This window comes from Protopterus annectens, chromosome 2.part0 (genome assembly GCF_019279795.1).
Source record: "Protopterus annectens isolate FY-2018-M chromosome 2.part0, PAN1.0, whole genome shotgun sequence".
NCBI lineage: Eukaryota > Metazoa > Chordata > Ceratodontiformes > Protopteridae > Protopterus > Protopterus annectens.
In genome coordinates this window covers 595,287,405-595,300,325 of record NC_056728.1, presented here as the reverse complement: position 1 = coordinate 595,300,325, position 12,921 = coordinate 595,287,405, and the positions used below count along the sequence as shown (strand labels likewise).

The 12,921-nt window shown below is 42.5% G+C and overlaps 1 protein-coding gene across 1 annotated transcript in view; it reads left to right on the top strand.

The window, feature by feature from the left end:
• The window catches only part of ELP1 (elongator acetyltransferase complex subunit 1), a 1,639,125-nt gene that overhangs the window by 238,454 nt on the left and 1,387,750 nt on the right, over window positions 1-12,921 (top strand). Inside the window, exons 7-8 of the mRNA XM_044060975.1 lie at window positions 6,116-6,215; window positions 10,026-10,116. Of these exons, the coding sequence (XP_043916910.1) occupies window positions 6,116-6,215; window positions 10,026-10,116 (191 nt within the window). The remainder of the gene's footprint in view (window positions 1-6,115; window positions 6,216-10,025; window positions 10,117-12,921) is intronic.

Genomic DNA, 12,921 nt, shown 5'->3' with positions numbered 1-12,921 from the left:
ATCCTTTGCGAATGCCCTCTTTGATGGTTCTGCCTTGTTTGGCAAAACCGTTCACGAGACACTTGTCCAGAGCGAGAAGGACGGGAAGACGCTGTCTGCCGTCTGAGTCCGCTTCTCTGCTCCCCAGATGTCCTTTTCCAAGAACCAAAAGGGACAGAAGAAGATGTGGTTCCGGAAATTGCAGCATTCCCAACCTGCTCCGGACAACAAGTCCTTCCGTGGCAGAGGAGGACGCCACCCTAGAGGCAGAGGAGCACCGAGAAATTTTGGGTCCAGAGAATCCTTCGCTGATCGGCCCACGCAACAGCCCTGAAGGGTTGCCCGACTGCTCCACTCTGGAGGCAGTCGGGGGACGTTTCTCGAGGCACCTGGCGGCATGGGAGTCCATTACGTCAGACCGCTGGGTGCTTCGGATTATATCCAGAGGTTACAAAATCCCTATGCTTCATGTCCCCAGACTCAAGAACCACCCCAATGTACCTCCCGATAATAGGGAGGCTGCAGCCGCGGAAATCCAGCAGCTGCTAGAAAAAAGGGCCATCCAACCCGTCCCCCCAGACCAGCTCGGATTAGGGTTTTACTCCAGGTTCTTTCTGGTGCCAAAAAAGATGGGGGACCTGAGACCAATCCTAGACCTCTCCCTCTTGAACCTGGCGGTAACCAAGGAGAAATTCTGAATGGTCACTCTTCAATCCATTCTTCCCCTGTTACGGGAGAACGACTGGATGTGCTCTATAGACCTCAAGGATGCGTACTACCACATCTTAATGGACAGATGATCCAAGAGGTTTCTCCGCTTCCGGCTGGGAGCCAGCCACTATCAGTTCAGGGTCCTTCCCTTTGGCCTTACCACAGCCCCCAAGGTGTTCACCAAAGTTTTAGCAGTGATAGCGGCCCACCTGAGACTCCAGGGAATGCAGGTCTTCCCGTACCTGGATGACTGGCTCCTGACCACCCCAACAAGGCATCTACTCTGCTCAGCCAGAGATTTTTTTTCTTCGCCTAGCCCCCCAGTTAGGCATCACAATCAATATGGACAAGTCCTCCCTTGCTCCAACACAAATGACAGACTTCATAGGGGCCAGGTTAGATACGAGAAGTCTACGAGCCTACCTCACTTCAGAACGACTTCAGAACCTCAGTTTTCATGTGCGGGCCATCCTCCAATCAGAAGCTCCACCTGCGGAATTGGTCCTGAGGGCACTGGGCTCTATGGCAGCGGCAGTTACACTCCTCCCGTGCGCTCGCCTAAACATGAGGGTATTACAGTGGACCCTTCAAGTACAGTGGTCCTTCCAGCTTCTCCCTCTCTATCACCCTGTTTCTATCAGCAAAGCTTGCAGGAGGGCCCTGTTATGGTGGCTGCATTCCCCAGACCTCCATACAGGTCGTCCCTTCTGCGCTCCACCTCCCCTCGTCACAGTGACCACGGATGCTTCTCGCCTCGGGTAAGGGGGGGCATTGCTCAGGCAGAACAGTCCAAGGCACATGGAACCACTCAGAGACCTCCCTGCATATCAATGTTCTGGAGATGAGGGCAGTGCTGTTAGCGTTGCAAGCACTTCACAACCTTCTTCCCGTTGGAGCTATTGCGATACAGATGGACAACATGTCAGTTGTCTGGTATATCAACAAACAGGGGGGAACCAGGTCTTATCCTCTCTGCCAAGAGGCCATGAGAGTGTGGGAATGGGCGATCTCCCTGATCGGGTGGAGGGGGGCATTTTCAGGGCAGGACTGTCCAGGGCACCTGGCAACCTCTAGGGTACCATCTGCACATAAATGTCTTGGAAATGAGAGTGGTGCTTTTGACGTTGCAAGCTCTTCAGGACTCTCTACCCACCGGGACTATTGCAATTCAGACAGACAATATGTCTGTAGTATGGTACATCAACAAGCAGGGCGGAACCAAGTCCTATCCCTAATGTCGAGAAGCACTCAGACTCTGGCAGTGGGCGATCTCCTCTCAACGGTGTCTGATAGCAATGCACATCCCAGGGAGGTCCAACGTCATAGCGGACAGGCTAAGCAGAGCTATTCTCATGCCTCACGAGTGGTCTCTCAATCAATCAGTAGCAGACAAAATCTTCCACAGATGGGGTCAACCTTGCTGCGACCTTTTTGCAACTCCTCTCAACAGCAAGTACGACGACTTCTTCACTCTCTTCCCTCTTCCCGGGCACTCCCCCAGAGACGCTCTAGTTCACGATTGGCCCCGGGGTCTTCTGTATGCATTCCCGCCCTTTCCCCTTATTCCCAAGCTAATTCAGAAAGCAACCTCATTGAGATCCAGGATGATCCTCATTGCCCCTTACTGGCCTCGACAAATTTGGTTCCCGTTCCTGCATTGTCACCTGCTGGAGCAGCCGTGGAATCTGGACCCAGTGCCAGACCTCTTGGTCCATCAGTCGGGCAGGCTGCACCAATCCCTTCAGTCTCTCAACCTCACAGCTTGGTTGCTGCACTTCCAACCTTAGCCAGGCTTCCGCTAATTTCTCAGCCGGTGCGTGAAATCATACTTTCTTCGCACAAATCTGCCACCAGGAAGACTTATGCTAGTAAGTGGAAACGTTTCTCTTTCTGGGCAGAGGCTAGGAATATTGACCCCTTTACAGGCCCCTGTACATCATGTTTTAGATTTTTTAGCAGAGCTCTTTCAAGCTGGTTCCTCCTCTGCCACCATTAGGGTCCAATTAGATGCTATTGCAAATTTCCATGCTGGCCTGTCAGTAACCAGCATCATGTCCCACAAACTTTGCAAGGCCTTTCTCAAAGGAACTTTGTTGCTTAGGCCCCCGGTCAGACATCCCCCACCTCCGTGGGACTTGAACTTGATATTGGCTTCCTTGATTCTTCCCCCGTTTGAACCCGCGGCATCCTGTTCCTTAAAATTGCTCTCTTGGAAGATTGTCTTTTTGGTAGCCATCACATCAGCTAGGAGAGTTTCGGAACTTCAAGCCCTCTGTATTCGTCCTCCTTATCTTGTGTTTCATAAGGACAGAGTTTCACTTAGGCCTAATCCTTCGTTTCTACCCAAGATACCTTCTGAAACAAATCTGAATCAGACTATTGATCTGCCTGTCTTTTTTTCCTAACTATTCGAACAAAGCTGAACAAAAGTTGCACCGCTTGGATGTTCTTAGGCAATTACGTTTCTACTTGGACAGGACTAAGCAAATAAGAAAATCAGACCAACTCTTCTTATCCTATGCCGAGGGCAAGCAAGGACTGCCAGTTTCCAAAGTAACATTATCCAGGTGGTTGTCCTCTATTATTACTTTGATTTATCAACTGAGACATAAAGAACTCCCTGCTAAACCTAAAGGCCATTCCACCAGAGCTTTAGCTACGTCGGTAGCTTTTCAAGCAAGACTATCAATGGAATCTATTTGTGCTGCAGCCACTTGGGCCACTCCTCATACTTTCATTTCGCATTATAAGTTGGATGTGGCCTCTAGGAATAGAGCTGAGTTTGGTTCCACTGTGCTCAAGAGTCTGTTCTGATGAGTCACCCAGGACTAAGGTGCTAGGGACGCTGTCCCATCCAGCAAGAATGAAGACGAGATAGACAACTTAACATTAAGAAGTTATGTACCTACCATAACGTTCCATGTTAGTTGTCTTCTTCTCGTCTTCTTTCTTGCGTCCCACCCTCCTTCCCCCTAGCCTGGACAGACCGAGAAGAGTCCCCTTTTGAGACCTTCTTCCTCTGGACAACTCTGATGTACATTGTGTCCTCCTCTGTCTGTGTACTATAGTTTTTCCTTGTGGTTGGACAGGTGTCCTTGAATCTTTCCTTGGTGTTAGCTCTGCCAAACGAGATCTGGGGATCTGACGCCTAGCATTGTGGGATATAGGGAGGGCCTCGAGCCAGTAAATAGCTCTTGAGCTTTAGTAGATTGCCGAGTCGGAGCCGAGGATCGGCTCCGAACCCATCCAGCAAAAAAGAAGGCGAGAAGAAGACAACTAACATGGAACGTTATGGTAGGTACATAACTTCTTATTACTGTATGCCATACTTCCCCACAGAAATAATATTACTTTGGTTGATCAGCATAAAGCACTGTTCTTCTGTAATTATTTTAATTCCTGTAAGTCCTTGCAAAAAAAAAAAAAAAAAAAAAAACAGCCATGTTGTGTTTCACAAAAGTTGCATGTTCTACTTTTCAGAGTCCAGACATTTTCTGACATAATCCATACAGGCTTGATCACCCTCTTTCATTGGAGACCAGAATTGCACAAAGTTTTGCAATTTCTAATTTACTTGTGATAGTTCGTCTGTCTGTAGTTGAAAATATATATCATTCTATACATCACAGTTGTTTTCTAAAAGGAGACATCATAAAATGTTGTTTACCTAAATATATTGCAGCCCTTTGGTCCGAACCAACCGTACCCAAAGGTTTCAGTGCCTCTGTCCGTAACGTCTGCTTAGTATCTCCTGCAGACAGTGAAAATGCACTAAATAGCTTTTCTTTTTCAGTGCAGGCAAAAATTCCTGTAACTCACTGTTACACATATGCCCTATTACTTCCTCTGTCAGTGACATCCGCACACTGTACAATAGGTATAGAATGACTCGTCATGTTAGTTAGACAGGCCCACTCAGGGGCTCTGAATTTTGAATCTCGCTAGAATTTTCGTTTTGCCACATCTCCTTGACTTTAAAATAGATCAACTGACTCCTCCACTTACAGATCAGTCCTTTCCACTACCTGAATCCAAGGAATGCTGCTTATGAGTTCAGGCTTCTCACAAATTTCATTAAATAAACAGCCTTTAAGCAAGATTTTCATACTTTTTCCTTCCAATAAAAGGAGTCCATAAAATACAATTGTTTACATAGCATCTTTGATAGTATAAAAAGTCCTTTGAGATCTGTCTTGATAAATGTGGCCATGCCTTTGGGAGGGGGATGCTGTGAAAGATCATACTATCAGAGCTGCAATGGTTGTACATCCAATGAGGGCTTAAATGCAGCTGCACAGTGATCTTTTAGTCTACAGGCATTGTTTTCAGTATCGGAGCTCCTTTTGGTAAAGCTGTTCTGTAGGGACTGTATTTAAGTTCTGTGGTTTATCACTTCACCTATTATCCACCCAGTTGGAATTGAAAACGGCTTAATATTCTGCCTAAATGTTAAAGCTTACTTGCAGGTTACACCTTTAAGTTTGATGTAGACTTCATTTGAATTATTTGGCATAATGTTGAATGTTCAGGTGTGGCTATTGGTAGTGGGTGCTGACATCTTGTTTTTAGTCTCATTGAATTACTCATCTGAATGTTGTCTCCCTCCCTCCCTTCCTTCCTTTCTGTGTTCTCTAGGAAGGTAGTTATTCTGGCCTCTTTCTTTGTAGCTAGTAGTCTCATAAGATAACAGTTACACTAACCACCAAATTTTGTGCTGAAACACGAGTACAAAAACTTCTGGAGCTGAAGACCAGCACCAAAGGTGTAGTCATCCTAATGCCATTGTGTGTTACAAGAAAAGCTTTCAAAGATTTAATATTATGGTGAATACCTTGCACAGTATCTGTACAGCTCAGAAAGGAAGTACTGATGGTTATTTTATTAGATTTTAATGTAAGATATAATTCTTTTTCAACGGAAAACATATTTCTGTTTAGACATGATGAACCAATATTTCTGCCTCATTCTGTCTTTATTTGGAATGATTTGTTTCTAAAATGAAAACATCCTGCACTAACATAAAAGAAATACATTCATTTCATGTACTTTTAATGAAAGTGATGCATATATTTGCTGTTCATTTCATTGTGTATTGCTGATTTGTGTTGCCAATTATTTATTTATTGTGTATTGCTAATTGTGTTGCCAATCATTTATTTTCCCTCCTGAGCTCTTGAGTAAAGAAATGTGCTTTCGGTACTTTGATTCTGAAACCAAAATTTATTAGTCCACTGTAGCTGGTAACAGTGCACTAAATTTCCTAGTCACAAATTTATATACTGATTAAAATTCTACTGTGTTTTAAACTGCCCTTATTGCATGTAGGATTTGTGGTGTTAATGTGCAGTCATCTGGAATGCATAGCTCTACCATTGCAGTTTTTTTAAATACATAACCAAATTTATTTTTTTAATGCTTTTCCTAGGAGATTCAGCCTGTCCTACCTTGGGATGATTGCTTACCTCGTATCACATGGCGAGGGGATGGACAGTTCTTTGCCGTTGGTGCCATTTGCCCAGAATCGAGTATGTTTTAGATTGTTTATTATAAAATATCTTTTGTATATATCAGTTAGTTACAGTTCGGAAGACATTGGGGGAGAAGCACTAACGGAAACGTAGCAGTATAGGCCAGAAGTGTAGTTCAAATGATGCTTGGGGGCACTAAGTGAAATGTAGGTATTTAACACATGTGCTTTGCAGAGTACACTGATGGTTTTGTTTTAAGTCATGCTGATTATTAGAATGTTTAGCAGTCAGTGTCAACCCGATCTTGGATCCCTTTTAATGTTGTTATGTGGTACAGCAGTAGAGTTGTTGCCTCACAGCAAGAGGTTCTCCTGTTCGATTCTCGGCTGGAGTGCCTTCTTTGTGGAGTCTGCATGTCCTGCCCGCGGTTGGGTGGCCTCCGAAAGACATGTGTGAATGGGCATGCCTTCCCTGAAGGTTGGGCGTTGGGCTGGCAACTCGGCACCATAAAAATGTACTGCCAATCATTAGCGGACCGGAGTTCCGCTGTGGTGACCCCTAACCGGGAAAAGCTGAAAAAACTTAACTACCACTACTATTGTTTTGCTGATTTTGTATTGTCAAATTCTGTTGTGGGGTTGTATGTGGATGCCTGCAGTGATGAGTTATTGCTGGTAGATCTAGTCTGGACAAGGACCAAAAGTGTGTTATTCCTAAACTACAATACTAAAGTAATACTTCAGATTTACTTGACAGCATGCATTAAAAATTATATCAAGTGCAAGATAAAACCACCCAGAAGGTAGGTCAGTCATAAAAAAACCTTCAAAAGCTATGTATATTCAGTACACAGCTTACATAATTACCACATCCCATTGAAACAATCAGGAAATAGTAATAGATAAAAAAAAATGAATAACTGGAATAAATTGAGGTCTGGTTTGTGTGACACATGAAATATCTTCCATAGGATTAGTAAACTCCCATTTATTGCCTTGTAGTGAAATATTTTTCTTCCAATTACGGAACACAATTTTTCATATTTCAGACGACAGATGCATTCATACTCTAGGTATAGCTCTTATATGTGTGTGTTTAGCAGTGTGACTGTTTTGCATTTTGTAGTACCTTTAACCCAGAGAGCACAGGCACCATGGATACATCTGACATACACTGCTAAGAGATCACTTCAGGCAGACAGGCTTGTGCTCTGTTTATGCTGCATTACTATGTTGGATACTTTTGTTAGTTATACCTAAGGCTTCGTTGTGATTCTCCAGCTCAGTTGTTATGGTACCCTGTAAGTTTGTAGCATGTTTACAGCAGCTCACTTCTTAGATGTTCCTTCATTTTTTCCACAGCTTATAAGTTGATTAGAATTACTTGCAGTCATACAGGTACAGTTACACAGATAAGTTATTTGCTGTGAAATATTGTTCTTGATAGTAAGAAATAGTTGTAATGTCAAGTGGGTTTTATCAAGTGAATATATACATACACATACCACACCATCCTTGCACATCTCTTGTGCATTGTACCTGCATCTTTTGTGCACTAGGATACTCAAGTATTTATCCAGTTCAGCACATGACAGCATGATGGTGTAGCAACATTCTGTTGTATGCGTCCAGGGCATCTACACAAAGTGTAGAAACAGAAATTCTATAGTGATTTATGCTAACAACCATACAAGGAATGTTGATTTCAAATGTTGACATTGGGGTGTTATTACATGTGAGTCTGTGTGATCCTTTTGCTCACATACTTCTATGTAGGTAAAGCAGTATCTGGAGCAGAGACCACTTTAATCCGTTGATCTTCAGTTGCACAAGTAATCTTTAGCAACCTGATTTATGTGATCAGACATTTTATTGCAGTGGCTGCTGAGCTAAGTTTGCATGGGCCAGTTAACCGTGCTTTATACTAGCTTGTATATACATGCAAGTTTCCTACACAAACACAGAGTTTTAATCAGTGCAAGCTATTCACAAACAGGCCCACTGTCAATCATGTAGGGGTTTGCCAGGGTAACAATTTAAAATGTTGGGTCCCGTTATTGCAAATTCCAAAACATGGAGACTAAATGGATGAAAAACAGGCTTGAATATACTACATCCAAGATAGCCATTTCTCTGAATATTTCCTTTTTCCTGAGATATTGTAATCTCAGAGTTGGTATGAATTGGTTCAGGGTATATAGGGGGGGCCTTACCTCCCACATTGGAAGTCCAGAGAGATCCATGATATTTGCTCTTTTCCTGGGTTTTTGGTGTTCCTTTGGCTTTTCAGCAGTCAGCATTTCAAGCACTGACATTTCAGTGTGAAGCCATTTGCCAAGAATCAGTTCTCAGACCTTGCCTGCCTAACCTTTTTGTTCTTGACATATTGCTTTACTTGCCAAATATCTGTATTAATAAATTTGTAATTTAAAGGTTGTGTTACAAGGCAATTTTCTAAATCCATTATGTCTCTTTACACCCCTGGAAGAACTTGGTGGTGTTCTTACGTACCCCATTATTGCACTGCTGTCTGTACTGATTTGAAGGTGAAGTGCTTACAGATAGTCCCCACAGAACTTTTCCTTATGAGATCATTTGTCCCATACCAAGAGTTTGCTGACTTGAACTACCCAACTAGAGGTAATTAGATGCCTTTGTCTTCTCGTAATAAACCTTTTTCTCTAGTTTTTCATCCACACTGCCTGCCAGTGGGTCACTTCCCATCCTGTGGATCTACTTGTTTCCCCATCACCAGCCTGAGAGTTTGCTAGGAGAGGTCATCATTTAAGCAGCCATCAGATGTACTTCAACCTTTTTTTCTTTGTTTATGCTGTGTCTCCATTCATGCAATCGACCAAGTGTCAGCATGAACATGGAATGAGCTGACTACAGAAGCTGTCCCTTCATTTCTGAAAGGGACATTCCCTCTACGCAGACCTTCCCCTCTCTGAGTAGCCTGTGCAGTGGCTTAACATTTCCTCACCAGGGAAAGTGTACCATTGATATCTGCCCTTGATTGCCTACCTCCAGAAGTGAAGTGGACTACATCCCTTCCCTTGTCTCTTCTTCCCTGCCAAGCTCCTTTGGTGCTAGAGCTGCTAGTTGAGTTTCATTCACCTGGATCGCTGTCAGAGATCTGTGCTTGTACACTATGTAGCCAGACCTTTCTCATATGTAAACTAAAATGAGGTACTGGTGTACTGTGAGAGGGTACAGAACAAGAATAGACTGCGTGGAAGGAATTGTTTGGGTGTTAGTTTTCAAACCATCTTCATGGAAGCTCTTGGTATGAAAATTGTCAAGTTTTGACTGACCTAGACCACTCAAATTAAAGTAGATGCTTGGGTACTGAATGGAGATATGCAGCCAATGCAGACTTATCCTGATGGAGGGAGGTGATTTTTATAGCTTTGCTTGGGCATTTGCCACTATGAAAGCAGAGGTATGCACAGTACCAAAAGTGGTTATGGCTTGTGATGTGGGCTTGGCCATTACAAGCTGGTGACTGTATCCCTCATTAGCATGTGGGTGTAAGCATGCACACTCATGGGAATAGTGTAGGAGGCTGAATGATTTGTGCTAATGTCAACCACTGTGGTGTGTGGTTGGGACCTTTAGTAGAAATACTCTCATAAGGATGTCAAGAAAGGCACATACCTCCTCCTTGGCTGTCTGGATGAAGACCACACCAGTCATCTCTCTTCATGCCGAGGACACAGGGGAGTAAATGGGCTGAAGATTGATATACAGAGGTTAGATAACAGCCATGGAGGCAAAAGCATGCAGGAAAAAAAACTGGGAGGTGCAAAGAGAACTCTCCGACAAGGAATTATTTCCTTAACTTCTCATGTCATATTTTGATTTGCAGGGATCCGAAAAGTCCGCATATGGAACAGGGAGTGTGTTCTGCAGTCTACCAGTGAAGTTATCAGTGGACTAGAACAGGCATTATGCTGGAAGTGAGTAGGACTTTATATATATATATATATTTTTTTTTTTATTTAAATTTGAGACTGTAAGCCACTGTACAATGCAAGTTGCATGATAAGCATTTAGTCTCCTAGCTGTTCAGACTAGTTATTGTAAATATCATTAATATCCTTCCTAACATCTTTCAAGAGATTAAACTGTTGAATCCTTTCTTTCAAAACCTTTGTTTGGATGTCATGGTGTAATCTAGTCTTCTCGTACAAAAAAAATTATAAAATGTTGCCTTGCTGTTTAGTTTACCATGGAGTAGATAGGCAGATTCGGAGAGGATGTTGTTTGGCTGCAGCCATTGTATAGTAGGTATTTATTACAAGTTAGCCATATGGTATTTCAAACACTAGCATGCTTTGTATAGTGCAGTAAGAATCATGAATGCTTTTCTGTCCCTGGTCTTATTTATTGCTGTACTTTGTATTGGGTGAGGATTACTAGTACTATGCAATGCCATTTGTTCTGTCACTGACATTGATATGGCCCAGTTTAGCACTGTGTTCTGTTAAATGAAAATACTGCCTTCTGCTGTGAAATACATTTGCAATTGTTCATTGTTATATTTACTGTTACAGTGTGGGGTATCCTGTCATGCTAGTCTACATCTCAAGTGTCCCATATTGCCCAGATGCACCTGTTTTATGTTTTAGTAAAACAGAGCTGTAGTCCCATCTGCCCGATCTTGCTACTAATATTCCTTGGTAGTGTGCAGTAAAGAGATCCCTGGTTTGGCTGTAGATGACTTGGTCAATCAAAACACCTCTTTACTGTACCTAATTTGCATACTGCTGACCAGCTTCTTGTTCTTCTATCCACTTAATGTGTAGCAATAGACTTGAGATGCATACTGTCTTCTGTTATGTCAGCTAAGTTTTCAGCCACATATTAAGCAAAACAGAAAGAGAAGGAACTAGATGCATTTTGATATCCTCGGGAGCAGAGACTAGAGGACTACTGTGATTGTATTTAATCTGCATGAATCAAGGGCTCAGAGAATGGAAGAAGAGAGTGGTTGTGGAGCCAGGATATGATCAGTGTGATCTTCTTGTCTGAATCGGATTGTTTTTTCCTAGGGGGTCAGTTTGTTATTTTGTAACATAGCCGTCAGTCAGTCAAGACTCAACAGGGGGGGGTCTGAAAGTGTTTTGAGGAGAGGGATTGCTACTTTTTCTTCTGTAGTTGTCAAAGAACAGAGCCCACAGAGTCAAAGCAAGTTTTGATTATATGGCAAATAATTTTTATTCTGTATGACATTGTTAATATTTTCTAACTTAAAAGGTCTTGCATACTGCTTGTACTGGAGCTTTTCTGCATGGGCCTCTGCTGAAAGGGGCCTTTCTGCCCAGACAGAATTCCCAGGTCAACAGACAATAAAATAAATAAGCCAGTAAGGGTTATATTGAGTCAATGGCAGACATTAGTGTTTCATACTTGTTTTGTTCTGAAAATTGTTATAGTTTGTCCATAATTTTGCATCATAGTTTGTCCTGTTCCTTACAAAAGTATTGTTTTTTTTTGTTTGTTTGTTTGGTAAATTAATGAGGATAACAGCCAGTCAGTATCAAACATTAAAGTGTAATAATTGTTTTTTATTTTTTTTTATATATATTTTTGGAAGTCTGGGGCCTTTGCAAAACATCTGTGTTTGTCTCATGTTTTTGTTGTCTCTTATAACTTGTTTTATTTTCTGGTGAGTCGGTTAGTTAGTTAATGTCAGACATTCGAGTTTCGTACTACTAGTCAATCAGAAAAATACATGTCGATTTAATATCTGTTCTAATAACTTCTTAAGAGAATTATAGTAATATTTAAGAATTGTCTCAGACTCTCAACATTTACCCAGTTACCCCCATTATTTTTTGCTTTGTCCAATATTCTTGTATTAATGTGCTGATGTGAATATGCATATGTTATACAGGTTAGGTATCCCTAATTTTTAGTGTCCCTTCTCCCTGATTCTCTTATTTGGCATTTGAGAGGTATGAGTGTATGTAGCCCTCTGCTGGCCAGTCTTTTGAAACTTTTCCCATCCCTAATGCTTTGGCCAATACCATCTTCAGATCCTTATTGTCATATCTTTTTATCATGTGTAGTCCAGCGGTTGGGTGATTTCTGACTTCTTAAGACTGATAAGTACCCTGTAGGGGATTTCCTTTTTTCTTGCACGTGTAGTGATTATTATGAATGTCTGACTCAGATTCCAGTTCAGAGGAGACTGTCGCAAAAGTTAGCAGTTGTTTGACTTGTGGAAAACAAGTTCAACATAAAAACTCTTACTCTTAAGTGTCTTTTGCCTGTGACCAGAGCATAACATGGACTTTTGTCTGTACTGCATGTTTATCCTGAGGCCAGTCTGTCACCTCTAGTGTTCTCTCCAAAATTTCGCCGTCAAAAGAGGGACACATGCCTGATTCAGAGTCACAGTGGCATCATACAAAGCCTCCAGGAGTCTGGCTTCCAAAAAAACAACACAGAAAGGGAGGAGAAAAAGCAAACTAAGCACTTCATTGAGGACTCTGGGGTTTTCTTCCTCCCGAAATTCTATATCACTAGAGGTGCTCTTCCAGCCTTCAGCTATGCACTCTGTTGTGTCCAAGACCTCAGGCACAACCACTGTGAAGGTGCCCATGCCTTGGGTATGTGGCACGTCTTCCTGGATCAAAATATTGTGTACCTACATTCTAATATCTGAAGGGGAAGATGGAATCCCTATGATGATTCACAAGAAGAGGCTCCTGGAGACCATATTGAGATCTCATTTGCCTGCCTGAAACCAGAGACCT